General features: G+C 40.5%; 1 protein-coding gene across 3 annotated transcripts; it reads left to right on the forward strand.

Annotated features, from left to right (window-relative positions):
* Positions 1 to 4640: 4640 nt before the first annotated feature.
* Positions 4641 to 26867, forward strand: LOC110988157 (uncharacterized). Of its 3 annotated transcripts, XR_015423375.1 has the most exons (4): positions 4641 to 5426; positions 21481 to 21571; positions 22000 to 25818; positions 26779 to 26867. XR_015423375.1 is itself a non-coding variant. In XM_022251422.2 (3 exons), exons 2-3 carry the CDS (start codon positions 21507 to 21509, stop codon positions 22256 to 22258), a joined length of 324 nt encoding a protein of 107 aa, XP_022107114.1. In that variant the 5' UTR covers positions 4648 to 5426; positions 21481 to 21506; the 3' UTR covers positions 22259 to 23231. The 3 variants fall into 3 exon arrangements, 2 of the variants coding, with proteins under 2 accessions (XP_022107114.1, XP_086986076.1); XM_022251422.2 differs by lacking the exon at positions 26779 to 26867 and having other exon boundaries at positions 4648 to 5426; positions 22000 to 23231; XM_087129950.1 differs by lacking the exons at positions 4641 to 5426; positions 26779 to 26867 and adding an exon at positions 5459 to 5888 and having other exon boundaries at positions 22000 to 23231.
* The last annotated feature ends 1067 nt before the right edge of the window (positions 26868 to 27934 follow it).

Raw genomic sequence — 27934 nt, forward strand, 5'->3', positions numbered from 1 at the left:
ACCTCAGTTATTCCTGAGAATAACTGGGGTTTGAAAATTGTACTTGGCTAATTCTTAAATCAACCTTTAATTTCACGAGCGTTTCCAATTCGGCTTCAGATTCAGATTCGTGAAGGTCAAATCTTATAAATGCTTGTAAGGCCGATTTATTTGAAATTATTCCGTCATTTCTAACTTTCAACATGGCCGTTGAGACAGTATATCTAACGCTGGCGCCGCAAGAAAGCGAACAGTGAGTTCCATAATCCACGTCTTTTGGATAAATGAATGATTGTGCATCGCATCTTTTTATTTATAAATTTCTCGATATTTGACGAGTTGATGGGCCTCTTTCTATGGTCAAATAACGAGGCATAAGAATCAATTTTAACGTTTATGCGATTTTTGTCTGTATAGGGCGGTTTAACGACGTATTCAATCCTATTTAAATCGTCGATATCGCGACTGGCTTTGTAATCGTTTATCGTGCATGACGGTATGAAAGACCAGGTATTAGCCTGTTTTTCAAATTTGGCGACCTACAACGTTTTCGGCAGTTTCATCCCGCGTGCCATATTTATACACGGGATTTATGCCGTAACAGGTCGTGTCTGACATATAATTAACAGGCGTTTTTCTAGCCCTTCGTGCGTATAATAAATGGGAGAGGAGCATTGAGTTACTTGACTGCCCTCTTTAATCACAGAATTTGTGAAGGTTAATTTGCTTGAGTCAAAAAGACTGTATGTGACATTGGGATCGCTATTGTTGGCTTTGAGACGCTCGTAGTTGTCGTTACGATGTAAATTTGAGTTGACATGGTTCTGATTTTTCAGCTTTACCAGAAATTTTCTCATTTTTATTTGCCCAATCGGTCGTGTCTATTAACTCGGGTAGAATTTCTACTTTAAATCTTCGACGTCAACGTCATATTCAATTGTTAACCCAATTTCACATAAATCAGAGTCCAGTCTAGACGCAGGATTAGGCAGTGGTTTATCGTCTCTTTTGTGCTTGCCGTTCACGAGTACCACGTGATCCATTCCTTCCAACTCAACACAAAGGATGACTTGCGGCGACGAAACATGATTTTATGCCGCACTTTTTGTGCACGAAATTTTCTTTATGTTGGGCAGTCAAACAGTCCCACAGTCATCAATCTTATGTTATGTAACGTGACTGCAATGCTGGAATAATGTTCTATTGTAAGACTGTGTGTTGTTATCTTGGCGATTAACGCAAATCTGACTTGCAGTTTATTTATTCCATTTCTTTACCCAGGGTAGGCCCTAACAGTTACAAACTGTTTTCCATTGGGGCCCTGCGATCATTACAAGTTAGCAAAATACATGTAGTTAGAAACTCACAGCGAAAAGTAAAATTGAAAAATACGACAAACATGAATATTTGCAAATACAAAGCACTAAAATATCATACACATGTGAACATTTAAATTTATCAAGGCATTAATTAAATACTGATCACGGGATGGGCGAAAACCCTTCAAAAAACCCTTTGGGAAAAAAGAACACGGGGAAATTCCCGATCCGACTCCAGTGAACGTTGGCAACCAAGTTTACATCTCCATAGAAAGATTTTACATTAGCGCCGTCTACACACATCCGCATCGAAACCGAGGATCTCTGTGTTGAACTTCCTCACGCACGCCCGCGGAGTCGACACAGTACGTAATGCAATGTCTGGTTCGTAAGTGTGATGCCACTTCAGTTTAAGTCACGCCCACTGCACATGCAGATGCACGACCATCGCAGGTACGTTAGTTCGCGGTACATTGCCGTTATTCTTTCTTTTGATTTTACGTGTCGAGTCATCCTGAAAGACTTTTCCACAAAACTTTGCAGACTGAAAAGTCTGAATTTAACATACCTTTATGTATTTTGTGTTTTGACTCCTTACTTTCAATCGTCTGATCGTCTTAAGAACTGAAGCTGACACATACAGCCTCGTTTTCAAACGCGGAAGTGCGTAGATCGACGCTAAAAGCGTCGTATTGGGATCCCTGTGTAGATCAGCATTTTAGACTACACAGCACTGGTCATGGGTTTCCGTAGTTTTTATTTGAATGTCCCTAAGGAGTGTATACTTCTGAGTTGCTCTGGCAAATTGTTCCATGTTTTTGCACCACTCACCGCAAAACGTTGAGCGTAGCATTCTTTTTTGGATAAAGGGACTTATAGTATCTTGTCAACTGAGTAGCTTGTTTCGCGAATCCGTGTGAATGGCATAAACAGATTTGTCATATACATAAAGTCAATTTGTTCAGACATTTTAAAACAAGACCAGTCTTTTTAGATCCGTCTCGGAAATGGTACCCAGTTCAGTGTAGCAAATATATTCGCTGAGGGGGTGAGAGGGGTGCATTTGAGGGTTATCAGTGCAGCTCTTGTTAGACATTTGTTAAGAATGGTATCGTGGGATATGTATCTTCCTCCCATACCGTGCAACAGTATTCTAAAGTTGGGATGACTAAGCTAATGAAAAATGTGTGCAGGCTACTTTGTCAGACATTGTTCCAGATTCTGTTTATCGTGCCTAATTTAGATAAGACTTTTTTCTGACGTAATCAACATGTGGGCCCCAACTTAGTGTTTCGTCAACAATAACTCCCAATTTGCAAGATTTTTCTTTGACAATTAGGCTATCAGCATTGTAGAGGTTCAATTCTGTATTGAAGGTTTTCTGCCTTGAGCCAATAAGCATGCATTTGGTATTGTTTGTATTTAGTTCAAGTTTGTTTCTTGAACACCAATGTAGAATTCTGTCAAGAGCCTCATTCAGATTCCTTTATATTTTTAATATTAGAAGAGCTACACGTTAGAGTGGATTCATCTGCATACATATACAAGTTACAATTTGGCGGGATACAGGACGGCACATCACTTGTGTAAATAATAAATAAAAGCGGTCCTATTGAACCCTGTGAGAAACCAACGATATTAATAGCAGAACCTTTGATATGTTACCCTCAATATTTACCGACTGAGTACGATCGCTTAGGTAGGATTTAAACCGAACGATTAGTGGAGTAGACATGTTAAGCCTTTTCAATTTCCAGAAGAATTTCATGGTCAGTACGATCAAAATGCTTTACTGAGATCTTTATATACACTGCCTGTAACTTCTCCTTGCTCTATAGCCTGGACACACCTATTTGTCAAATCGTGTAGAGTGGTTTCAGTTGAGTGCAAGGGTCTAAATCCTGACTGGTAACTAGGAATAGGTTATTTTCTTCAAGGTAAGCGTATACTGACGAGTGCACTCACCTGTCCAAAATCTTAGAGACAATCGGCAGTATCGAGATTGGACGATAATTGCTTGTGCTACATTTGTCTTTTTTCTTACGAATTGGTGTCACCAGAGCATGTTTGCAGTCTTTGGGATATCTCCCACATGTGATGGAGGGGTTAAAAATATGAATTAGACATTTGGTAATACACGGGGGAAGCCATTTTGATAATTTTAACACTTATATCCCATCCGGACTTGTTGGTTTCCTTACTGACATTTAGGAATTCATCGTCGAGGGAATCGTAGTAGGGGCATCAGCATTATCGTCATTATTTTCAGGCTCGTACAAGGGACCATTGCCACCTTTTATGCGTTTTCCAACTGTAGAAAAATGTTTACTAAATATCTCAGCAATGTCAATAGGATCGTCAATGTCTTCTCCATATGGACAAAGGGTGGAGTTTGGAACACTTTTTTTATTCTTCGGGAGAACCTCCTTTAGCTTTTTCCATAACATACATAAATTGCTTTTGTTCTCCTCTATGGCTGACGTGAAGTATTCACTTTTCCTGTGATGTATTTTCTTAGTCACCGTGTAACGCAGTTTTGTGTAAGAATCCCAATGTATTTGTGACCCTGTGCATTTGGCGATTTTGTGCGAACGATCACGTTGCCTCATAAGTCGAAGGATTTCCACATCAAGCCAGTGTAAGGAGGTACCCCTAATGCGTTCAGTTTTAATCGGTGCGTTGAAATTGATAATGTTCATATAACCCAAGTCTGAAGCCCCAATAAACCAAACAATGTCCTTTTCCTCTTAAATGCAAAGGATATTGTGGCGCCGCGCCCCTCCGACGAAGGCGAGGGCGCCCTCCTCCTCGAGGTGCGGTGCGTCGGACGGCACGCCGGAGAGTACCTGAGCGGCTAGGGACGAGTCCGTTGGGACCGAAGTATAACGTCCCCCAAGAAAGTTGGTCTTCGTCGAGATGATGGCTAATCTGATTGGTCGAAACTTAATGACGTAACCTGGACAGACCTGACTTGAAATGAACTTCGCCTGGACTCCTGACTTATATACAATAATTAACAAGCGGCTGGTGTATTCATCAACACACCCAACCAATACACCAGTAGAGGGCGCTATTGACGGGGAAACTGCGTGATTATACGTGACTGGACTTTGCCCAGAGCAGCGAACACCACAATTAATTGTGGGCATCCAGTGCCAAATCAGGGACTTTAGCAAGTCTACGGGGCTTATTGTCAGGGCTGCGCTACACGCAACTCACGTCACGAGATAGCAATCCGCCCTTGCATCGACCGCAAGCTCCTATCAGGAACTATACCGCACCACCAATTAGCCCCTCAACCTACCAAGCCCCTCAACAGCACACGCACCACTCGGACTTAGGCACGGTCACACTAGGCTAGGTGACTTTAACCCTTGCACAGGATTCTCGACCCTTACCTCAGGATCAGCCCTTGATCAGGACCACAAAGCCTAGCCTACTCGCGCCTTTTATAGCTTTCGCGCTGCTCTGACCACACCCGCGCGCGCAGGTGACCAACAGTGACTTCCGCTGCCCTATCGCACAACGCACAAGGCGGAGCCTATGCGCCGCGCTTGCTTGACACACAGCTATGCGCGCCTGACATCTGCCTCTGTTACTGGGCAGGGCGCCATCTATAACTCTGCACCGTGCCTCGTGACTAGCGCCCTCTGTTGCGTCACAATATGTAGCCAAAGCAAAAGAGATTGATTGGTGATTTAAAGAAAATAGCACCAAATAACACATATAATCAAACAATACTTACGGAAACAAAACATTAAAAATATCTGTCAAAACAACTGTTCGGCACCCAAAATATAGTGAGAAATGTTGATCGACTAAAGCCGATTTATGAAAAGAAGTCTTGAGAACAGAACCCCCAAATAAGGATTTACAGTAAAATAACAATTATACAATTGGAAACCTGAATCTACGCACGCAATGTATGTAAAGCTAACAGCATCGCGTGCTACGTTTGATTACAAGCCTAAGCACATCCGGGTTCTGTGTGCATACTTGTACGAATTCTTCAACCAATCAGTGACCTGGAAATCCAAGTGCCTGTCATGCATGCGAAAGCAACGCTTCAAAACGGTTGCATCCTGAGTCAGCTAGAGATATTTATGGATGAAAAAATTCACTTTTGAGGTCAGTAAACTGAACATTTTTGTAGAGTATAAATTGAAGCTGTGGCCACGTTGAAAAATAGGAAAATTTTGCCGCATTTTCGAATGCGAACTTGTGTTTTTGGATAATTATCATGTAATTTACCACATTTTTGACAAAGAATGCGCTTAAAACCAGCGTATAATGAAAGACACCTTCTTTAGCAGTATTGCCTAGGGCCAGTATAGTCGATATTACGTCATCTTTTTAGCCTCTCGACCAATAAGAACGCAGGATTTGGCTGACATTCAGCCTCATTGACATAATTTGAGGAGCCAAGTTCCAAGTTCGCAGGCAACGCTATGAGTACATTTGGAGACAGGGAATTGTTCGGTACGAATTGCTCATGAGGACAGCTCTTGCCCTGGGCTCAGGTTGAGGCAGGTTATTTGATCAAATTGCGAGGAATTTTGAGTACTGGATGACTGTGGCAGAGTGAGACAGGTGAGTGCACGTGTTTTTCTCTTGTTCATAGGCGATCCGGTATCGTTTAACAGTTCAAGCATGGATTAAACTAAAATACATGTAAAACTACCGAGTCGGATGTCAATATACATGTTGTACGGACTGTGTTGTTAAGTTGTCGTACGAATGCAAAATCACAAATCATATGACTAAGTTTGGAAAGTTTTGAACAGCTCAAAATGTACAAGCAGCTGTATTTTTTTTCTTCAAATTTTTGAACACAAAGTTTGATTGTAATGGGGGATGGTACCACGCTGGCAATAGTCAGCAAAACTGAGAAAAATAAATGTGGGAGAAACTACCACATACATGGCACAGCCATGTACACGTAGGCCTGCACTGTTTTCGGTCCATGCTTATTCATATTGATAATAAAGTCGCCGAGTAGTAGGGATAGGAGAGTTCTGGAGCACACGCCCTTTTCACCCCCTTCACTCACCACTCGCACCGGGGATTCCCACTCACCTTTTGACCCCGGTGCACTTTTCCTGTAAACAACTCGTGACTAGCGCCGGGGATTTCCACTTCACTGACCTTGACCTTTTGACCCGGCGCACTTTTGACTAGCACCGATCGCACCAGCAATCACTCACACAAAAAAAGGGACTTCCCGTCGACCTGAACTCGTGACCTCTACTTAAAGCATGGCTCTGTTCAAAGCAAAACACGCTGTTTACAACCGCCTTAAATAAATGGCCTATATATAAAAATAACAATATACAAAAAAACATGTCAAGTCAAGGCGTCAGAAAAAATGATAAAAATTTTAGAGACCTACATATAAATAGAGACATGAGCAACCCACAACACCGACCTCTACTAACGAACTTTAATCGATTTAAGAAGGCGTTTTTAGAAGATTTTGTCAAGCGGTATAACATCCCATTACCGGCAATCACCCGTAAATCTCACACTAAACCCGAGCTCATTGAAGCTATACGGGCAGATCAAAAACAATTTAGGTACCTCCCGCGTCAGTCATATCGGCAGCTGTTGAAAACGGTACAAAAATATAATATTCCTTTTGCAAACAAAGACAGATACGTCAAACAGGACTTTATTGAAGCGATTAAAGCTTACACTCAGCCCGAGGAAATAGCGGAAGTCGACATTAGAAACGTCAGGCGCTTTCAGGGTAATTTTCATAATTGGGAATTGATACCCCATTTCTTTGAATACGATTTGGTACACTTTTTTGATTTTTACAAAACTGTCATCGAGAAAAAAGCTTTGGAAGAACTAAAAGAAATTGGTTCGTGCAAATTGCAAACAAATATCAAAGTTCAGTTTAGATTGGAAAAACCCGAGAAAGTTGAATTTGGCGTATTTCCCTTTCCGAGCGACAACGATGCAGTCGCAAATAAAGCCGACGTTAAAAACACACTCACTGAACAGAGGGAAAAACAAATAAAAGAGGTGGAGGCTCACACACAAAAAGGCTCGGGTTGGATCTTTGACAAAGTTGTCGCTTTCTACATCAACGTGGTTAAATATAATCCAGTGGGTTCTTCTTACATTCCGTTGCCTAAGGAACATAAATGCCGAAAATAAAGATCAAGAATGTATCCGATGGGCGTTGCAGGCAGCTTTAAAGTTATATTCAGACGAAGTCAAAAGCCAGCTAGAAACAAATCCAAAATATAAAATAAATAAGGAGCGGCCTTCGACTTACAGGCCAGAATCAGATGGTTTAAATTTCACAAACATAAGCTTTCCAACACCGATTTCACAGATCCCACGTATCGAATCGCAAAATAACTTGGCGATCAATGTGTTTGGTTACACCAAAAAAGACGGTCTTTACATTCTTTACAAAAGCAAGCGTCCAGAAGAACCGATCAATTTACTTTATTTTACCCGAGATGACGAAAATCACTACTGTTGGATTAAAAACTTTTCTCGGTTAACGAGTGATATCAATCATCACAATGGCCAAAAACACTGGTGTTTTAATTGCATGTCGCATTTCCAAACGGAGGAAAAGTTAACCAGACACAAAGAAGATTGTCAAGGATTAAACGTTCCCACATGTACGGTCGAGTTGCCCGCCAAAGGCGAGAATGTACTCAAATTTAAAAAAATTACAAAAATAAACAAGATGTTCCTTTTGTCATTTACGCTGATTTTGAGTCCGTTTTAGAAAAATTACTGCCGACAGATACAAACACTCTCAAAACACAGATTCACAAGCCTTGTGGCTACTCATACGCGGTCGTCAGATGCGATGCACTAGCCAAAAGACGTACAGAGGTCAAGACGCGGCTGTTAATTTTGTAGGGTCACTTTCCCAGGAAACAAAGAAGATCAACGAAACGTTTAAAAATAAAGCGAAGTTGATCTGGTCACCCGAGTTACAAAAAATCTACGAAAAATGTAACAGATGTTGGATCTGCGAAAAGTTGATAGATCGAGCGAAAGCGAACGAATCTCATTACCAGTGTGACATTCCAAATGAACCAAAAACAAAATCTGACAAAATTGATTTCTGTCATAAAAATGAAGCTGGGTTCAGAGAATGGGTATGTTTAGATTGCAAAAAGCCCATCAATAATTTTAGAAAAGTTCACGATCATTGTCACGTGACGGGGAAGTACCGAGGCCCTGCGCACGCCAGTTGTAATCTCAAGTTAAGAATCGTGGCCAATCAAACACCCATTCCGGTGATCTTACATAATTTAGAAAAATACGACGCACATTTAATCATGCAAGGCGCCCACAAATTTTACGGGAAATCAATTAAGTTGATCGCTAAAATTACTGAAAATTATATTTCGTTTTCTTTTGGCCAACTCAGATTTTTAGACTCATTTCATTTCATGGCGGCTTCGCTAGATCGGTTGGTTAAAAATTGTTCACCCGATGATTTTAACTTACTTTGTGAAAGGTTCCCTAATAACAGTCATTTACTCTTGGACAAAGGAATTTACCCTTACGAATATATCGATTCCTTCGATCGGTTCCAAGAGAGACAACTCCCGCCAGTAGACGCTTTCTATAGCTCTTTGAAGCAGGGAGGAATAACCGAGCAAGAATACGCTCGTGCAGAAACAGTATGGCGAGCCTTTGGCTGTAAAACCCTAGGGAACTACCACGACCCATACGTGGAAACGGACGTGTTATTGCTAGCGGCTGTTTTTGAAAACTTTCGGAAAGTCTGCAAGAAGAACTACGGCTTTGACCCAGCCAACTATTACACGTCACCGGGTCTGTCGTGGGATGCACTCTTAAAGCATTCGGGGGTACAGCTGGAACTATTAACCGACATTGATAAGCATTTGTTCTTTGAAAGGGCAAAAAGGGGTGGGATTTCGAGTGTGGGAACCAAACGATATGCAAAGGGCCAATAACCCAAAACTGCCTGATTACGACCCAAATAAGCCAGAGTCGCACATTTTGTACCTAGACGCAAATAATTTATACGGCTGGGCGATGAGCAAATATCTGCCTGTAGGGGAATTTACTTGGGAAACAGACCTAGAAAAATTTACTTACTATTACATGCACGAGTTGCGACTAACTGACGACTACGGTTACATGTTTGAGATCACTATGGATTATCCGGAACGTCACCATGACAAACATAATGACTTTCCACTTGCACCCGAAAATATGTTGGTACCGAACGAATGGCTTTCGAGCTGTCAACAAAATTTAATTGGTAAAGGCGAAGCGAGTACCGTCTCGGTAGACAAACTCGTGTCTACTCTCAACACCAAAGAAAAATATGTGTGCCATTATCGTACATTGCAAAAATATCTCAAACTCGGGTTGTGGATCAAAGAAGTTCACCGGGTAATGCGTTTCCGTCAAAAGCCGTGGATGAAGGGTTACATCGACAAAAACACAAAATTGCGTAAATTGGCCAAGTCTGATTTTGAGAAAGACTTTTTCAAATTGATGAATAACTCAGTCTTTGGCAAGACGATGGAAAATGTCAGATATCGAATTGACGGTCATTTACTGAGGGACGTACAGGATTCCGACAAATACAGAAAATTAACTTATAAACCGAATTACAAATCGACGGTACTATTTGAGGAGTGCGAGCTTTCGTTTGTGGAGATGTACCGAACCAAAACAAAATTAAATAAGCCAATCTATTGCGGCGTAAGTATTCTCGATATCTCCAAAACGTTGATGTACGATTTTTATTACAACGAGCTAAAAGCCAATTTCGGTGAGGGGGTACGCTTACTTTACACGGACACTGATTCTCTATTAGTTCAGATCGAGCGAAGCGAGCATTCCATGGTCGACTACCTGAGTAAAAATCGTTCATTATTTGACTTTGGTAATTACCCACCCGATCATCGACTTTCCAGCACCAAAAATAAAAAAGTCATAGGCAAAATGAAAGACGAATTTGGTGGCAAAACAATTTTAGAAGCCGTGTGCATCAGACCAAAAATGTATTCGATTTTGACGGTCGATCAAAGTTTAAAGAAGGCAAAAGGGGTCACAAAAGTGGTAACCGAGAAACGGTTAACCCACGAGATGTATAAAAGTTGCCTATTTGACCGGGTTTCTTATTTCAATAAACAGCAATTATTTAGATCGGACAAACATCGGGTGTTCACGGTCTCTCAACAGAAACTTAGTCTATCACCTTTAGATACAAAGCGCTACATATTATCAAATGGAATCGATACGTTAGCTTACGGGCATAAGCGAAGCAAGTGAGCGAAGCGAAGCGAGCAACGAGCGGAGCGAGTATTACCGAAGCGAACCTAAGCTAATCAGGCGGTAATTCGGTGTCTTCGAGTACTACCTGAAGTTCCTCTTTGACGAAACTCCTATTTGGGCCGTTTAATAAATAGTACAAAGTTGGGCCCGTTTTTATCCGCTTGCCTTTCACTCGTTTAAATTGACTGGTGCGCTTTTCAATTTGATAGACGTCCACGGACCAGATCGGATCCGTCGCCCTTCTGACGGTGCCTCCCTCTTGCTCGCCTCGCCGGGTAATAGAGATACCTGACGACCGCGTCTGGAGGAATTTTATAGCTTCTGCAGGAACGGCATCGATTAAACGCGTTTTTTCTTCGTTTAACGATTTTATAACTTGAGGCAAACGTTTTACCCATTCCACGTTTCGCTCGCCCACGTTTATCATTTCTTGAGCGTATTGGTGGCCAAATAAACGCTCGGCTAAGGTGCGGTTAAACCTTTCCACGATTCCTTGAGATCTGTGTACCCCAGGTTCACCCACTTGAATTTGTACTTTATTTTTCGTCATTAACCGTTTGAAGTCGCCTTTGAATTCAGATCCCGGCCCGAGTCTACCATTACGAATTTGGGCCAGGTCAGAGGTGATCGCTCGTAAATTTTCTTGGTCGCTTCGGTTACATGTTCGGCGGTTTTACTGGTCAACGGCTCGGCTTCTTTATACCGGGAACCCACGTCTACCACGGTCAAAGCGTACTTAAACGTTTTTCTTTTAACTCGGTCCCAGGGTAAATAAAGTACGTCCATTTGATGAGCGTAATTAGGTTCGACCGATTCTAATTGCAACATTGTAGGTCTGGGTACGTAATGTGGTGCGGGTAAGTATATTTGCCAAATGGCCTGCTTTTTTAGCCAGTTCCTGATAACTGATTTGTCGGCACCGGTCTTTTCGTGTAGATGATCGACCGCGCTTTCTCCTCGCCAGTAACCCTGCGGGCTGTAAAATAGTTTTTTAAAAGTTTGGTCCATTTTAAAATAGGTGACGCAAATCGATAAGCTAACAACCCCACCAAGGCCGTCCCGGATATAATCCAAACAAACTCGCGAATCTTTTGATCTTCGGAAGGCTCGTAAAAAACGGACAATGTAGGCTTTGGCGGTGATGGGGCAATACTCTTACCGGTCCATTCTGAATAAGCTCGTAGGGCTTCGTATATGTCTGTAAACACCTTTTGACTCGCGCGTTCTTGTCGCATTCGTTCGTTTAAAAAGTCGAGTTTTTGTATGCGGTTTTGTTCCCACTCTTGTTGTGCTTGATCTAATTGCTCCAACGCTAGGTCGTGTCGCTTTCGTTCTTCGTCGACGCTCGATTTACCGCTTTTTGATAAACTGCTAAATAAAAAAATTGAGCCCGTAAATGCCAAGGCGTTTATTATCCCAGATCCAATCGTCGTCAAAATACTATTTTTAAAATAAGGTTAAATTACATTAAATGAACGAACGAAGCGAAGCGAAGCGGGCAACGAGCGAAGCGAGTGTTACCGAAAATAAAGATCAATTGTCGGAGATTCAAGCAGACCTAAGCAACATCGAGCAGATATTGGGTGATATTCGCGCCGATATAGATCACATCGGTGATAAGGTTTCAGAGACCCAAAGTGAAAAATACGAAGACCTGTTTTTTACGGTCGGTGTATCCTTAATCGCGTTTTCTTTTCTTTTTAAAATATTTCAATAAGAATCGTAAATAAGACTAGTATATATTAAAAGTAATATGTCGCAACAATACACCAAAAAGCTAAACCCGAGTCGCAGACTTAAAGTACCTCGCGCGATCAAAGGCGACAGGAGGGAGGTAACCATTACGCACAACCCGAGTACCATAGCCGCGGGTCACACGTTAAACGTAAAATTTCCAGCTCTAGGCACGGACGACGTCATTTTACCCGGCACGGCAAAGTTGGCTTTTAAACTGGATCTAGACGGCGCCTCGGACGACAACAGGACAGTGTATAACAACGTGGCGAGAAACCTGGTTTCTGAAATAAACGTGAGTCTACAGGGAAACAAGATCGTAAGTTACCGAGATGCAGACGTATTTCACAATTTTAAGGACAATTGGTTGCCGTTGTCGCAGACTAAAAACATGGCGTACTTTGGACTAGAGAAAGAAAACGTGGCCAAGATACGTCTAGGGGCGGGCGATAAAAACGAAGCCGCAAACAACGGTAAAGACAAGGCAATCGCCGACGCTTTTAAAAACAGATACGCGATTCCACTGGACACGCCGATGTTGACGGATCACGCTCCGTTTTATCCTTTGTGGTTTAAAGAGCCTCTGACGTATCAACTGGTTTTTAACGATCACGACTAAGTGGTCAACTCGTCAGATACTGCGGCCGAGTACTCCATTTCAGACCTGACCTTGGAATACGAAGTTGTTACTAATCGAGACTTGGCCCAAACCCTCAGGAACAAAAAAACGATGTATTACCTATTCGACCGAGTGCATTCCTGGAAAAAACAGGCCGTAAACAAGAGTGACACGCTATGGAACATCAGCATCGATCAGACGATCAAGAGCTTGAAAGGAATTTTAATTTTGTTTAGAGACCCGACGATCAAAAATCCCCAGAGATTTTATAATCCGCATATCACTAAAACGGTCGTCACGGTCGAAGGTAAATCGAATCAACTTTATTCGCAGGGTCTGTTTGAATATCAACATTGGAACGAAATTACAAAATATTTTGGCGAGAGCGGTGACCAAATATTTAAACTTAACCGGAGTAGACTTAGCCGACTATTTGAAAGACAAATACGGTCTCTGGCTCGATTTCAGAAGTTCCGACGATAACAGCGCTCACGGATCGGGTAGACCACTTGGCGGAGGAGGGGATATATCGGTTCAAATGGAAAGAGCGAGCGAAGCGAGCGGACCTCTGACGATGTACGTGTTTTTGGTGATGGACTCGCAACTCACGGTCGAAGACGGAAACTTCAAGAGTTTGGTTTATTAAACTGAATTAAATTAAATGAACGAGATGTATAAATTACCCCATTGCGCCTTAATCGTGGGTAAGACGGGTACCGGGAAGACCAACTGGATTTTAAATCTTTTAGAAACTGAATATAAATTCGCGTTTGAAGCTATCGTGATTATCTGTCCGACGCTTTTTAAGAATAAAACTTATTTAGAACGGCTGTGGATATACACCGACGAAAACGTTTACCTGTGTGATTTAGATCTGGAAAGGCTAGAGTTAAACGAGGCGATCGAACTTCATCAGAAAATTTTCGATGGGGTGAACACGTTATTCATTATCGACGACTGCGCAGCCGATCAGTTTATTAAGTACCGAAAGAAATCTAAAGCGAGCAATACGTGCGCTCTCAGCAAGATGGCATTCTCGGGTAGACATTATAACCATTCGTGCTTGCTACTTGTGCAAAAGTATAATTCGGTGCTAAAAGACTTCCGAGAGAATACTGCCTGGACCGCGATATTCCACTGCAAGGATCGCGGTTCGTTCGACCAATGTCTAGACGAAAACGACGTAGTTCCAGACGAAAAACGAGATCAAATTAAAAGGTATTTACGAGACGTGAAATTTAGTTAGCTAATTTTAAATACGGAACCACCGGTGATTTATTGCGTTCAATAAAAATGAGAAAATTTTTTAAAATCTATTAATAAAAGTAAAGTAATAATGATTGAAAGTAAAAAAAACTGCGCTAAGTGTCGTTGGCTTTTGGACTTGACAAACTTTTCCATACAGAGAACGGGTAAAGTTAACTCGACTTGTAACGGTTGCATTGCTAAAGTAAGAGCCTATCAAGAGCTAAACAAGTGTCCCCATTGGAGGCAAAAACCTGTTTGTAAAGAATGTGGCGGGGTATCTATTTGTGAACACGGGAGGCAGAAATATCGATGCGTTGAATGCAAAGGAACATCTATTTGTGAACACGGGAAGCAGAGGTCATATTGCAAAATTTGTACCGATCCAATCAAGGTAACGATTCGAGGTTGGATAAGTAATTCTCGCTTTGAAGATAAGAAATATAATCGATTTGACCCCGACCATTTCATCGATGCGGTCTTCTGCAGGGGATTAACTGAAGATCACCCCTATTGCTATTATAGCGACTGTAAAGTTCAGATGCAATTCTTAGAAAACAAAGATGACCTATGTATCATCGAGCGGTTAGATAACGAAATTGGTCATATCAAATCAAACTGCGTGCTAGCTTGTAGGAAGTGTAACTTTAGGCGCAAGTGCGATCAGGTAGTTGAGTCAACTGACTTGTAGACTAATGTTAACTTGCTATGAACTAGCTACAGTTATCTGTTTATTTGCTTTACTTTACTTACCTTTTGTTACAGCTGGGATATGTCAGCCTGGTTATAATTAATTTTATTCTAGTTATAACAAATGATAACTGTGCTACAATACGTTCAACTACTTATTCAACTAGTTATAGCAATGAACTTGGCCTACTACACAGTTGAGTACGACGCTTCAAACAAACGTACAACAAACTTAAATCATATATATTAAAATGGACGACATCAAAAGTATTCTCAACGATTCAAAAAGTGGAGCGAGCAGCGAACCAACCGAAGCGAGCGTCAAAGACAGACTCTGTTCGATAGCTGCGTCAGGCGAGAGTAAGAAATATTTAGGTAAAGAATACTCGGTCAAGGAGATTGAAACATTATCCCCCAAAGACCAAGAAAAGCTTTTTAACCTCTATGAAGTTAAATTTGGCAAAGGGATCGTGAGAACTCAAGGTAACGCGATTTTGAGCCTTTACTCTCGCTTACTCGGTATGGCTACTCCGATTGATCTACTCGGATTTAACGTCAACTTAACGTCCGAAGAAGTGCTGACTAAAGACCTAAACGACGGCCCGATTATCAGTCAGACCATGGGTCACTTACTCACTGAGGTTTGTTACAAGTACGGAGTGTATCTGTCACCACTTACAGCTATGCTGATTACCACTAAACACCTGGAGTTCAACAAAAGCTCTGTTATATTAAAAGAAGATGTCAACGAACGAAACGAGCGAAGCGAGAATTCCGAACACTTCAACAAACAGCCCGGTAAAGAAGAACGTACAGACGGTAACTAAAAATAAAGTAAACGTTAAAAATCCGAAGCGTGTAGAACAAGGTAAGAAATTAGCCGAGCATAACAAAAAGATGAAGCAGCAGCTCGCCAAGATGAAGCAAAGCGAAGCGAGCGAAGAGAGCAACCAGAACTTCAGCTCAATAAATAAAATTTATCAAACGGTTACAGAGAACAGAAACTTGATATTTGGTGGATTGGTCATTGGAGCGCTTGCGGTCTATTTAATTTGGAAAAACAAAACCGTTCAACCAAAAAGCGAACGAGCAGAGAGAAGCGGAGCGAACGAGCAGAGAGAAGCGAGCGGAGCGAGCGGAGCAACGAGCATTACCGAACAACGAACATTATTCCGAACCAACAAAATTGAAGAACAGATTTTGGACATGGAATAAATTTAAGATTCATTATCATTAAATATGAGTAACGCTAAATCGATCGACGTAAACGGAATCGTGAATGCTATCGAGCAAGCTGTTCAAGGTTAAACAGCCGGATTTCAATAAGTTGTCTGCCGAAGACGCGTTGAAATTGACCGCGCTGTCTAGCGGTGCATTGGCCACCCAGGGTTGGTTGGTGGCACAGGGTATCCTGCCCGCGAGTTTTCCTATGAGTACCAGTAGCAGTTAAGTTTCCTTATTTTAAAATGGAGGAAGAGGGATTCGAAATGGAAGAAATGGAACAAGAGCGTGAACAAGAAGAATTAGAACAGGACGAACAAGACGACCAAGATTTCGTTGAGACTAACCTATTCACAGATCAACTAGAAACGAGTTTTGTGGAAGGCACAGATGACCCCATAGTGAGGCTGGGGATAACCACTGAAGACCAACGTAATGATGTCACTAAAGATGCAATGAATAGTTTTTATAACGAGATTAAAGAAACTACCGGACTTGAACCGACCATGAAAGACACAAATATATTTAGCCTTGATTCTAAAGGATTACTTTATGCAAAATTTAATGATGAAAAAATCCGCCTGACTAGAACAAAAAGAGATAAACTTGGACTACGGTTTCTCGCATTATCTACCTTACAATCCAATTCAGGTAGTATAAATTTTATCACACGCACTTTAGGGTTAGAAGGCTACAAAAACCCTGCAACTGAATTAATTGAAGAGGTAGAAGCTGTTTCAGAAGCCGTTTCAGACAAAATAGAAAAGATCACAAATGAAGACGGATCTGTAGATGAATTAGATGAAGCACTCGATCAACTTCAAGAAATAGCGCAACAGTCTAGAAACTTAAACCCAGAAGATGCAAATTCAGAATTTACTCTCAGAGAGATTAGAGGACTCGACCAAAGCTTACAAACAATAAGAGGCCAATTAAAACTTGTAGAATCTAAGATTGCAAGAGTAAAAGAAAATATTCAGACAACTGAAGATGCATTGAAGGAACCAGATATCACGCGAGAACAAAAAGAATCAGAGCTTAAAATTCTTGGAGATTTTAACGATGAGTTAGCAGTATTGAATACCCAGCGAAAAAATTTAAACATGGGATTTAGAAACCAATTTGAAACGTTAAAAGAAAACAGCTCTAGGTAAAGATTTAACGCTACGCGAGAGAATTAATATTTTATTTAGAGAGCAAGGCGTCACGATCGTAAGTATTTTAACGGCTTTTGGGTTAGCCGTGAGTACCATCGTTAGTAGCATCGTGGCTAGCGTTAGGAGTGCCGGAGCGAGCGGAGCGAGCAAACCAACACCCGCACCTAAACCAACGCCGGCTCCTCTTTCCAAAGGTGGAATTACCGATCGAATCAAACGTCAACTGTGGAACCTGGCAAACGTGTTGAAGAAACTGAAAATGAAAATGGTGAAAATGGTCGGGTTGATCGGAATAATGCTCGCTTCGCTCGTTTTGCTCGCTTCTCGATAAGCGGGTGGAGATTCTGGCTTTTCTTCAAACTTAACCGACTTTGTTAAACTTATTCGCCAAGTTTTATCATAAGATCTTTTTTTAAAACCGCCGCCCATTCGTTGGCTAGCGCTTCTGCTTTTTCGTTGACTTGGCGTTCGAATTCTTCTTTAGAAGTTTCTTTAGTTTCTTCCAATTTTGTAGAAGAATTCGATCTGATCTTTTCTTTCATTTCGTTGAACTTTTTCAGCTCGGATAAAATAAGGACAAATTCCTCCTGAGAGATGTCACCGTCTTCAATCGCGTGAGATACATATTCCTCGATGGTGTTTAATTAAGCGTCTGCCAACATTCGAATTTGGTCGTGTTTTTTAGTTTTGTAGGTGAGTCTACGGGAGGTGTATTTCAATATCGCGTAAGTGCCAAACACACCGATAGCGATGCCTTCCATCACAAGTCCGACGGGTCTGGTAACGACTCCCAAAATGGCGGGAATGCCGACGGCTGCCGATGTGGCTCCAATTGCTCCCACGCCGTACTCCACGTATCCGAGCGCGGTTAAAAGTCGTTTGATCTTTTTGTAACTATTTTCCCTCGCGTCGCGTTCTCTTTGGATTTGAGATTTAATTTCTTCGATCTTCCTGAGTCTGTATATCTTGGTTTCCACTTGTTCAGCCGAGTTTAAAGTCAACTCCGGGTGTTTACTTAAATCCGGGTATACGTTAGTCGTCATCTTTTATAATTAAGAGTTTTAAAAAATATTCACCTCAAGCAAAATTCCATCTCCTTTACCACTTACTAACCTACCTAGGTCGTTTTTTAAAGAAAAGGTGAGTTTGTCTATGTTTCGGTCTATAAGCCTTTTACAGGTGGGGTTGACCTCTAAATTGCACAGGCCTGTGTCTCTGGTGCTGAGTACCGTTGAAGACTTCCCATCATGGCCGATAGTGTTGTTTGATAATTACGAGGAATATGAAGATACATCTTGAAAATTGTCATTAAAACTTGTCACCGTTGTACGCTGAAGTTGGGAAGCAAGAAAAAGGCAACACGTGTAAAGATAAAAAAGAGGTCATTTACCCTGCAGCATATATTGCTTCTGCGTTTTTGAGTTTGGATTGACAGTTATGTAACCTTGTAAGAACAATGCAAAATTCTGTACACTGTGAAAGTAAACATATAAATGTGCACACAAAACAAGCTACAAGAGTTAAAACTCATAAAATGTCTCACATGTTAAATATAAATTATATCACTAGAAATCATAACAAAACGATATACGTAAACAAAACAATGTACCTGTACAAAAAAGGAAATAATATAAAAATGTTAAAATGTTGTGAACGGGCAATATAAAGTAGAACTGTAGAATGCAAGTAAAATATGTATAAGAGAAAGATTAACACAGAAAAGTAAAGTGTGTTATTAGAAGTTGAAGAATGAACTTTGTTTTATCATTTTATGTTATACAGTGTAAGATTTAATTCTGATGTTTTAATATTCACGTACAAAGGTTGGTGTTTAACAAATGACCTTGTTTTTATTGAATTTGTTATCGTTTTTGCGTACCTAATGCAAATTTTTAGATTCTTGTAAATTGGTCATTAAGCCAAGATGAGAATAAAATAAACTAAACGTAAAAGAAAGTTGTAATTCATAAAAAGTAAAAACCCAAAGATATTAAATTGTGTTTCAAATATAACAACGCCAGGAAAACAAAAATGTAAAAAAGTAAGTGACAAATAATCCATTAAATTTGTAAAATTTGTTAAAACATGCAAAATAAAACTAACCTTACTAACGAAAAGTTTTAACCTTTATCCTGTGAACTCTAATAGGTTTTCCCGGCCGACAGTATTCAAATTTGTGAACGTGCATTCATATTCGACCGATTACTCAAAGCCTGTTATTCCCATGTTTCATTTTTGAAACTTTGCGCATTTCAATTTCATTTGTAGCCGCCGAATCGTAGATTCAAATTAGCAACAGTATCATTCAATTTAACGATGCACAAGCGTCACTCATAATTCGCTCTGGGTGACTGGGAGACGGATTCGTACACAGATTTTACTTTCATTTTTGTCAACGGGCACTCATTCCCCATGTAAGCTTTTAAAAGTATCTGTAGCCTGAATGTTGGAGACAAGATAGAGTTTCTGCATAATTATGATAGGCGTACCGTTCCACAAACATCTTGATCGCTGGCGATATCTGTCCTGGACCTTTATTATTCCTAAAGTTTTCATTTAACTTATAAATATACATTTCTTCTGTTTAATGCTTTCCCGGGGGTTATTCTTTCTTTTAAGTAGAAACTTTCGGATTACACAAAACTATTTTTTCTTTCTTTTCATAAATCTTCAGGCAGATTTCTCTGCATATAGGGATCTTTATTAAGTTAACACGTCTTGAGTAATGAAGGCGCACCATGTGAATAGGATATTAAAGAACAATTCAGGTTTGAGGAACACAAGTCTCATTGAGTTAAAACCAAAGGCTTTTAAGTTTCCCATGCAATGTCTCCTACAGCCTCAACAATCATTGTTGCACTATGAGGGGATCATTTGCGTTTGAAATCGTCACTTGCGTCATAATCGTCATAAATTGTTCCATATTTTATTTCAGTAAAATGAGATAAAACAAAATAAAATGAAATAAATAAAAAATCAAAGCCAAGCGGATTTTTAGTTTTACACGCAATCTAGGCCTATACCTTGGGGAACGAAAGAACGCGTACCATGAACACAACTATTTTGTTACAACTACATTTGTATGTAGATGTACGTGTGGTACGTTCGAAAGGTAAAAACGGGACGCGAAAGCAATTAAGATTTTGTTTATTGCGCAATGCATTGCAATAGCCCCTAGAGAGAGAAAATAAATGTTATTGATCCGACATTCATAAATTCGGGTTGTGCCCGAACGTGTGTAGCGAGTCAGTTTGTGCAATTTAGAATTTACATATTACACCGTCATAATTGCTAACAAGTACGGTATTAAATCTTTAACGTCAAACCTGCTACGTAGTGAGAGGAATATAATTAATTGACACATCAGTCAAGCTCAATATAAGTCATTTATTTTATATCAAACGAGCCCAACGCCACGAAAAAGAGAACAACGGCAACTTATAAGGTCGCAAGTGATCTGCATGTTTATCTGCGCATTATGAAATACACACATGTAGCTGAGTACTGTTGTAATCGACGTGTAAAGACATTTTATCCACATGTTACGTCAAGATACATGTAAAATATAAACAAGTAGCATAAACGCTTTAGCATCTGCTCAGAAATTTATATTGTTGTTTTCACTTCATCATGTCCAGACACGAACATTTTCCTTTTGTTGATAAATCCTGAAGCATAACGCACGTCCATGGCGTGACTGTAGCTCTCAACCAGAAAGGAGTAGACTCTGATTACTTCTAAGTTGTTCATTTTCACATTGTACTTCAACATGCCCAGACACGTTTTCCCTTTAGGCTATATCCTGAAAGATGACGTCACTAATCCGGTGTAACTCTCAACCAATCAGACTGAAAAATGACACTTTCAAAGTTCTCTCGTTTTAATGCTATTCTTCGAACGTGTCGAGACACGTTCTCCATTGGGGCTGTAACTGGAAAGTTGATGTCATATATGTTTTTGGTGGCGGGATAGCTCTCAGCCAATCATAATCCTGTATTATGTTTTTAACCAATCATAAGCACGGATTATTTCAGCATGATAAATTACGACGTCCGCAATATCTTTATAAAAATTTGCAAATCGCGAACACGGCCTCAGTTTGTTCCCCACCGCAGGGCTGGTCACACTGCAGAGTTCATCTTTGGCAAAAGTGTACGTGCATTTCATTTATGCCCAGGTGTTACATACATATCGGAAATAATCATTTTTATCTCTATTGCAGACATCAACACTTGCAGCAAGTGCAACATGGCATACAACAAGAGGAGCAGACAAAGGAGCAACTTACATCAAGTTAAACTCAAAGAGAAAAGGTATCTTTTTTTCTTATGGATGACTATAATGTTCGTTGTAAAGAGCAGAAAAACCAAACAGTTGAACCAAAAAACCAAAGCAAACAATCAATCACACTATATCGGTCTATTGTAGAACAAAAGCTTTCCTTACACCCAATCTTTCAGCTTTTCTAAAAGGTATAATAAAGACATTTAGTTTCTTCATGTCAGTAAAACACTGAAAACCCCTAGGGTGGTATAAAACACTGAAAACCCCTAGGGTGGTATATGGAATAATTTAGGCTGGCAAACAGATGTAAGTGAACGCAGGCCTATACATGTATACGAAGAAATTATGTATTAATTAACATTTCATCTTTTGGATTAACCATCCTATTATATATTTCAAATACATTTTTACTTCATATGCCGTTTACTCACTTCGCACCCTTTTTGTTTGATAACAGTTGTTCAAAAAAGTTGTTCGGGAAAGTGTTTACCAGGCGAGACAACTACATCAGGCACTTTTGTACCCAACACCGTGAAGCGCAGATTGGTTACAGGGTGTCCGTTGAAGACGAACATCTTCCGAAACGTCAGAAGATCACGGGTGTCGAGTCCGTAGGGGATGTGACTGATCTCTACCAAGTAACGATGGTCAAGGAAGTCCACATGAGAAAATTCAACACCAAAGGGTTAGAGTACAGTGTCACCTACAAGGAATAATCTCGATATTTACAACCATGCAGCCGTCGAGTATATGACAGTCTGTTTGAGACGTTGACTTTTTCTGGCCCATTATGTCCGCCCCATTGTGTCCACAGGCCCATTATGTCCGCCCCATTGTGTCCGCGGGCCCAATATGTCCGCCCCATTGTGTCCGCAGGATTCCATTGTTAATTACTAAATTCTAACGTATTTTTCTTTGTTTTCAAAAGCTTTCCTTTTTAAAAACTCCTTGCAGGTATTTAAATGTATGCTGTTTTTTTTCCACAACGGCTTTGTGTTGGGCCATGTTGCTAATTGAAGATGAAACAATGAAACAAAAGTTTACTTATTCTGGGTCAAAATGATAATGTGCGGATTACTTTGTGCATAATTCCTCGTAATGTGTTTCATGGAAATGTACATACATGCAGATAGTAGATGCAATTCATAAGAAAAAGCTTTACTTTTATGAGTAAGTGTGAGTTTGTATTTGCATTCAGTTGGGGACCCTGAACAATAGAAGCCAGTAAGGTCCCCGATTCACATAGGGGATTGTGCACAAAACATATGGGTGGTCTTTTAAAGAGTTAAAGTAAAACAAAAGAGGGACAATAGGGGATCCCAGTTGCAGGAAAATTGTGTGTGCGTGGGTGTAAAGGGAAGGGGCGTAACACGTCGCCCTACACGTATGTTCCACCCCCATTCAACGTGTGGAATTTAACGACTTCGACCGTGGGAGACGGTTACTTGACCGGAACCTCGTGAACCATACGGAAATGTCCTTAGCAACTTGCCAATCCTCTGTTGAGCCTTCTCGTTTTGAAGACTTCTTTGCACAAAGTTAACAAACGGATTTGAACTCTTTGTATGTGCCTTAGAAGGCTTAAATCGAATAGAGCACTATAGAATCGGGAAAAGAAATGCGACATAAGTTTGAAATTTAGCCTCAAAGTTGTTGCTAAGATGATAAATTATTTCCATTTTCAATCGATCACTTGGTCACAAAATTTCTGAATTTAAAGGTTTTCCAAAAACAGTGAGTTACTGCATACGACAGGCCAGAATCTCAACCACACGGTACAATCAGTTCTATGTACATGCAGCTATATATATTTGGTTCGAATTCCATGAGTTATATTAGATACTTCTGCGCAGGGCGATCTGTTTGTGCCTTACATGCTCAAAACCGATCCAGTATACTGCGGGCTGTTACTGCGGCGTAGACGTGCACATACAGGTGCAAGGAAATTTTCGACCGTTGGAGCAAGTGTACATAATGTACATGTTCGTGTGATTCATGCTCACGCACTACAATGTACATGTAAAACTCAGAATATGTACCGTGAATTTCAACATTTTCCTTGCATTTTATGACAGATATACCTCGTGGTTACAAAAGTGAACTTCATGTTAACTTACTGTACTTTTGGAATTTGTATTCCGTTCGCAAGTCACTGAATTCTTACGCCCCCAAGACGGTAAGATTTAATGCGGAATGAACGGAATAGGTGCCGAGTTAGGTCGATATTCAAACGCTTCTAGTCAGGAAAAGAAACAAAAAGGCTAGTGTCAAACCGTCAGCAAATCTAAACCCTGTCGACCTTTCTACACCACAGCCCACTTTTGAAAACTTCAGGAAAACTTCGAATTCTTTGTTTCGAGTCTTCAGAAATCGCATTGAAACGTAAACAAACTACCGCTGTCACAAAAATCAATTCAATTCAATTCAACTCAATTTAATTTTCACCAAACACGTAATAGGAAAGGGCCTTCTCTCACTTTGAAATATTTTGGGCAGGAATTTTTATTTCCAAAAAATTAAAATACGACGTAGGCCTAAATTTCATGAAATGAAGCAGCTGTTCGCCTGGCACAAATTCCCATGGCCCTCATTACGCAGGCAAATGACCTAAAAAACGGGACATGCGCAGTTAATAATTTCCCTCTGAAACATACATGCCTACGTCTCAAGTTTGATGAAGTTGAGTTCGGCCGCCAAACATGAGGTCTGTTTCCTAAGGTTACGTAAAATGTTTCCATGGCTGAGAAAATAAGGGAAACCGGTCTGTGCAAGAAAGTTTTAAGGAATAATCGGTCGATTTTATCCTTATGCTAACAGGGGGGTTTCAGGATTATTCCAAAAATATTGATGCCGTGGATTGGATTTTTTTTAGCAAGGAGTGGATGGGATTTGTTATCGGCATTAACAGGGCCACTTCACTCGTTTCTTGTTGTTTGATTTTACAGTGTCATGGACGAGCGGTCTGTTTGCGGATCTATTTGAATACTTTTCTGTGACCACCATGGAGAGATTATTAGGTTGATGTCGCTGGTATAGATGCCAGTGTCTGTGCAAAACTGAATTTCCCAGAAAATTTGTAATGTGCTTATTATTCAGGGTACAATCCTTACCTAGAGGAAGTCATCACTGGTCTAAAGCAAGGTCACTATAGTGGTTGGGTAACGCTTGTCAACACATAACTCGCCCGTGGGCCCATTAGGCTGGTGTTTCCCACAGAGCGGGGGTTTTAAAACTCTGTATCCGGAGCTTGGTGACGCAAGGGCCGGCTTGCTTTTGTATATGGTTTTTGTTTCTAATTCACTTAATGATATATGTTATTCTTCCACAGGGAGGATGGAATAAGTTTTCATTTTGTGTATCCGCATGTGTGTTTTTGGTTGAAGTTAAACATACTGAACAATTCTTTGCCCATGTTGGCCGGGTGCACATGTATCGGTAGTCATAAATGAACGCACATGCATTTGCCTGCAACAGTAAAGAGCCTCGTATTAAACTAAATGTACCCCGGGTACACACACACCCACACCCCTGTCTGGGCGTGACAGTGACTTTTCCAAGATTCCCACCTGTGATGTTAGCTTTGGTGTCAGTAGCCACAGTTGCCTGATGTTATAGAGGTCTAATTCAGCTTCACTCAAGCGGCAGAAAACGGGTTATGGAAGGTTCTCCCCATGATACTTGAAGATGGCATCCCCCACGAGAACGAGCGTAAGTCTCTAAAAAAGTCTTAAATGTATTTAACTGAAAATTTTCGTCAAGACAAATAATGATATAGACTTCAACAGTGATGCCGGCGGCTCTGAAAACAGACACCTATAGCTTTATTTAAGGACCGGGCTGTCTGGTCTCTCATGACTCTTTTAGCCTGTATAGAGTCACCCTTCAGACTGGCAATGAGCTGGGCAGTGTATTTAGCAACCCCCCCCCCAAAAAAAACCCCCCAAAACAAGAATTCCAGTATGGTTCCATATTTTTTAGCCTGCGTAAAACTGATACCTCTTTGTACAGGCCTTGCCACCCACTGCAGTGGATGCTTTAATCAATCAACACTGTCTTTCTTACGAAAACAAAACCACGGCTGTTTCATGAACGGACAACGCAAGATATATCTGGCGAGGCTGGCTGATGGATCAGTGGGAGAGGGTTGATATTGACAAAAATATGTCATTTGGATTCTCTGTGAGGATCAGTGGACGGGGCGTTAATGCAACGTTGCTGTTATTTAAGTGCTTTCCCCCAATTCTCTTTTCCAGAGCTTGTACAGTACGCCCGCAAGGTTAGCTATTCTCTCATCCTTCAGTTTGCAAGTTGTTACTATAACTTACAGTGTACATCGTTTCATCACTTCATCCTTGGGCTGTGCATTCGTATTTGTTCAGATTCAGTTTGTACGCCTTTGGTGTTTGCAAGAAGTGTTTGTTTCACATCATTTTTTGATATTTGTACGAAGTGTTTGATCCACATCACACAACATTTAACTTTAGCAACACAACAAAAATGAACAGGTCTGTATTAACAATCGTTCCATGTGCTCTTTCGCTTGCATGATGTTTGCATTAACTAGTTTGCATGAAATGTTACTTCCATATGACTAATTCCAGTAATTATGTAGCTAGGCCTCTATCCCAGTTAAATATAAGTAAACGTTTGTGCACACAGAGCCAACTTAATAAGTTTTCATGTCTGCCATGGTGTTATTTTTCCGAAGAGTGAAATAAGAAACTAAACGATATCGACTGAGAAATTCACTGCCCATGAAGACTAAAACAGTTCGGAAAAGGGGATCCTTCAAATTTGACAGGATTCCTGATATGTTGGCGTAATTAAATTTCACCCGAAATCGTCTTGTCCCTTGAGTTTCACTGTTCAGGAATAAATTTTCACTAGAGGAGAAATGAAATTTTCTTTCTTTGGAAATTAGAGAGTGATTGAAGTGTAATAACATTTGGTACTTTTGTCCGTCAAGTTGACATCAAACGTTCTTGTTATCACATGATACTTGCTATACAAAAATCATTTAGTTGACATCCAAACGAAAATTTCGCATTCTTTGAAGTTGAACGATAATGTATATCAATTCCTGCAAGTTCACGTAACATTTGCAAAAAGACAATTGCAATAGATTGCTATGTATGAAGTAAGCCACTGCTCGTCATTAAATAATTGTTTAAAAATGTGTTGGCATCACATTCTTTTCTTTTAATTTGAGAATATTGCCATATTTTTACTGGTGCAGGGCTTAAACCATCGTGACCTTGATGATTCTTCTGGCATTGTTGTGGCACCCAAGTGCAGGAATGGGGAGCAAAATACGTAGCGTCAGCGAAGAAAGACATCAAGCCCTCACGGGTAATTTATATCTATCTTTTTCGAAAAAAAAATAAACATTACCAGTTGGGGGAATTGAAAATTGTGACAATGCCGATTCCCAATTTAAATTGCATATCATGAGAAAACAACACCATTTCATCAAATTACTGAGATCAAGAACACATTAGACTTTGTCTTACCTCACACCTTGGTCCTCTCATCTTAATACGTGACAAATATTTCATTAATATTACAATACTCACCCCCCTAAAAACAAGCATAGAAATACAAAAAACCACCATTCCAAAGATTTTTGCCAAAGGTTGGGCTGAATAAGCGCCGTTATTAAACTATGAGTAAAATTCCACATTGTGTGAAGGAAGTCCGTCGAAAAGTGCAAATTGGAGGCTATGGCTTCGTAATGTTAAATATGACACTGATCCCAGTGACTCTTAATGGCATTCGAGTAACCAAACGATTAGATGACTCAAATGGACAGGCCGCATGGAGGCAGTTGAGAAGATTGCGTCTCGCTTACCGTCAATGTACACATACGCGACAACACAGTCAGGGGAGTAACAGAACAACGTATATTCATTAGCAACACCATGCTTCTAAAGGAGGGAGAAGTCCATCGGGTTATCAAGAAAGGATAAACTACCAGTAAAGGAGGAAGTATCAGGAAGGTTGCAAAACGACTGGGTGAGCAGTTTCGTGGGGTATCTCGAAAAGATACCAGTAAACGCTTGAAGACCATGACAATTCACCAAAAACTGTCACCGGTCTTTACAAACAAAGCCCCATTAACACCTGTCATAGCGGGTGATGTGCAGAAGATTCATCAAATTGACCTAGTGAATATGGCGAAGATGACAAATTCGAGTCAGATGGAAACCTTTAAGTACATTCTAAGTGTTATGGATGTCTTTAGTAGGTACGTGTGGCTCTTCCCGTTGCCATCAAAAAATAGTAAAAGGGTTGCGGAAATACTAGATGAGCGAAGGCCAGCCCAAGGTTTTACAAAGTGACAACGGCAAAGAGTTCTTGGGCCACGTCAATGATTTGTGCACAAAAAGGGGAAT

Source organism: Acanthaster planci, linkage group LG19, assembly GCF_054643075.1.
Source record: "Acanthaster planci isolate LZ-2023a linkage group LG19, COTS_SCS, whole genome shotgun sequence".
Taxonomy (NCBI): Eukaryota; Metazoa; Echinodermata; class Asteroidea; order Valvatida; family Acanthasteridae; genus Acanthaster; species Acanthaster planci.

Bases quoted from the DNA above. Each gene is read 5' to 3' on its own strand.
- LOC110988157 (XM_022251422.2), top strand. From the start codon at position 21,507: ATGGCATACAACAAGAGGAGCAGACAAAGGAGCAACTTACATCAAGTT. The intron at 21,572-21,999 runs GTATCTTTTTTT...GTTTGATAACAG, and splicing joins GTTAAACTCAAAGAGAAAAG to TTGTTCAAAAAAGTTGTTCG.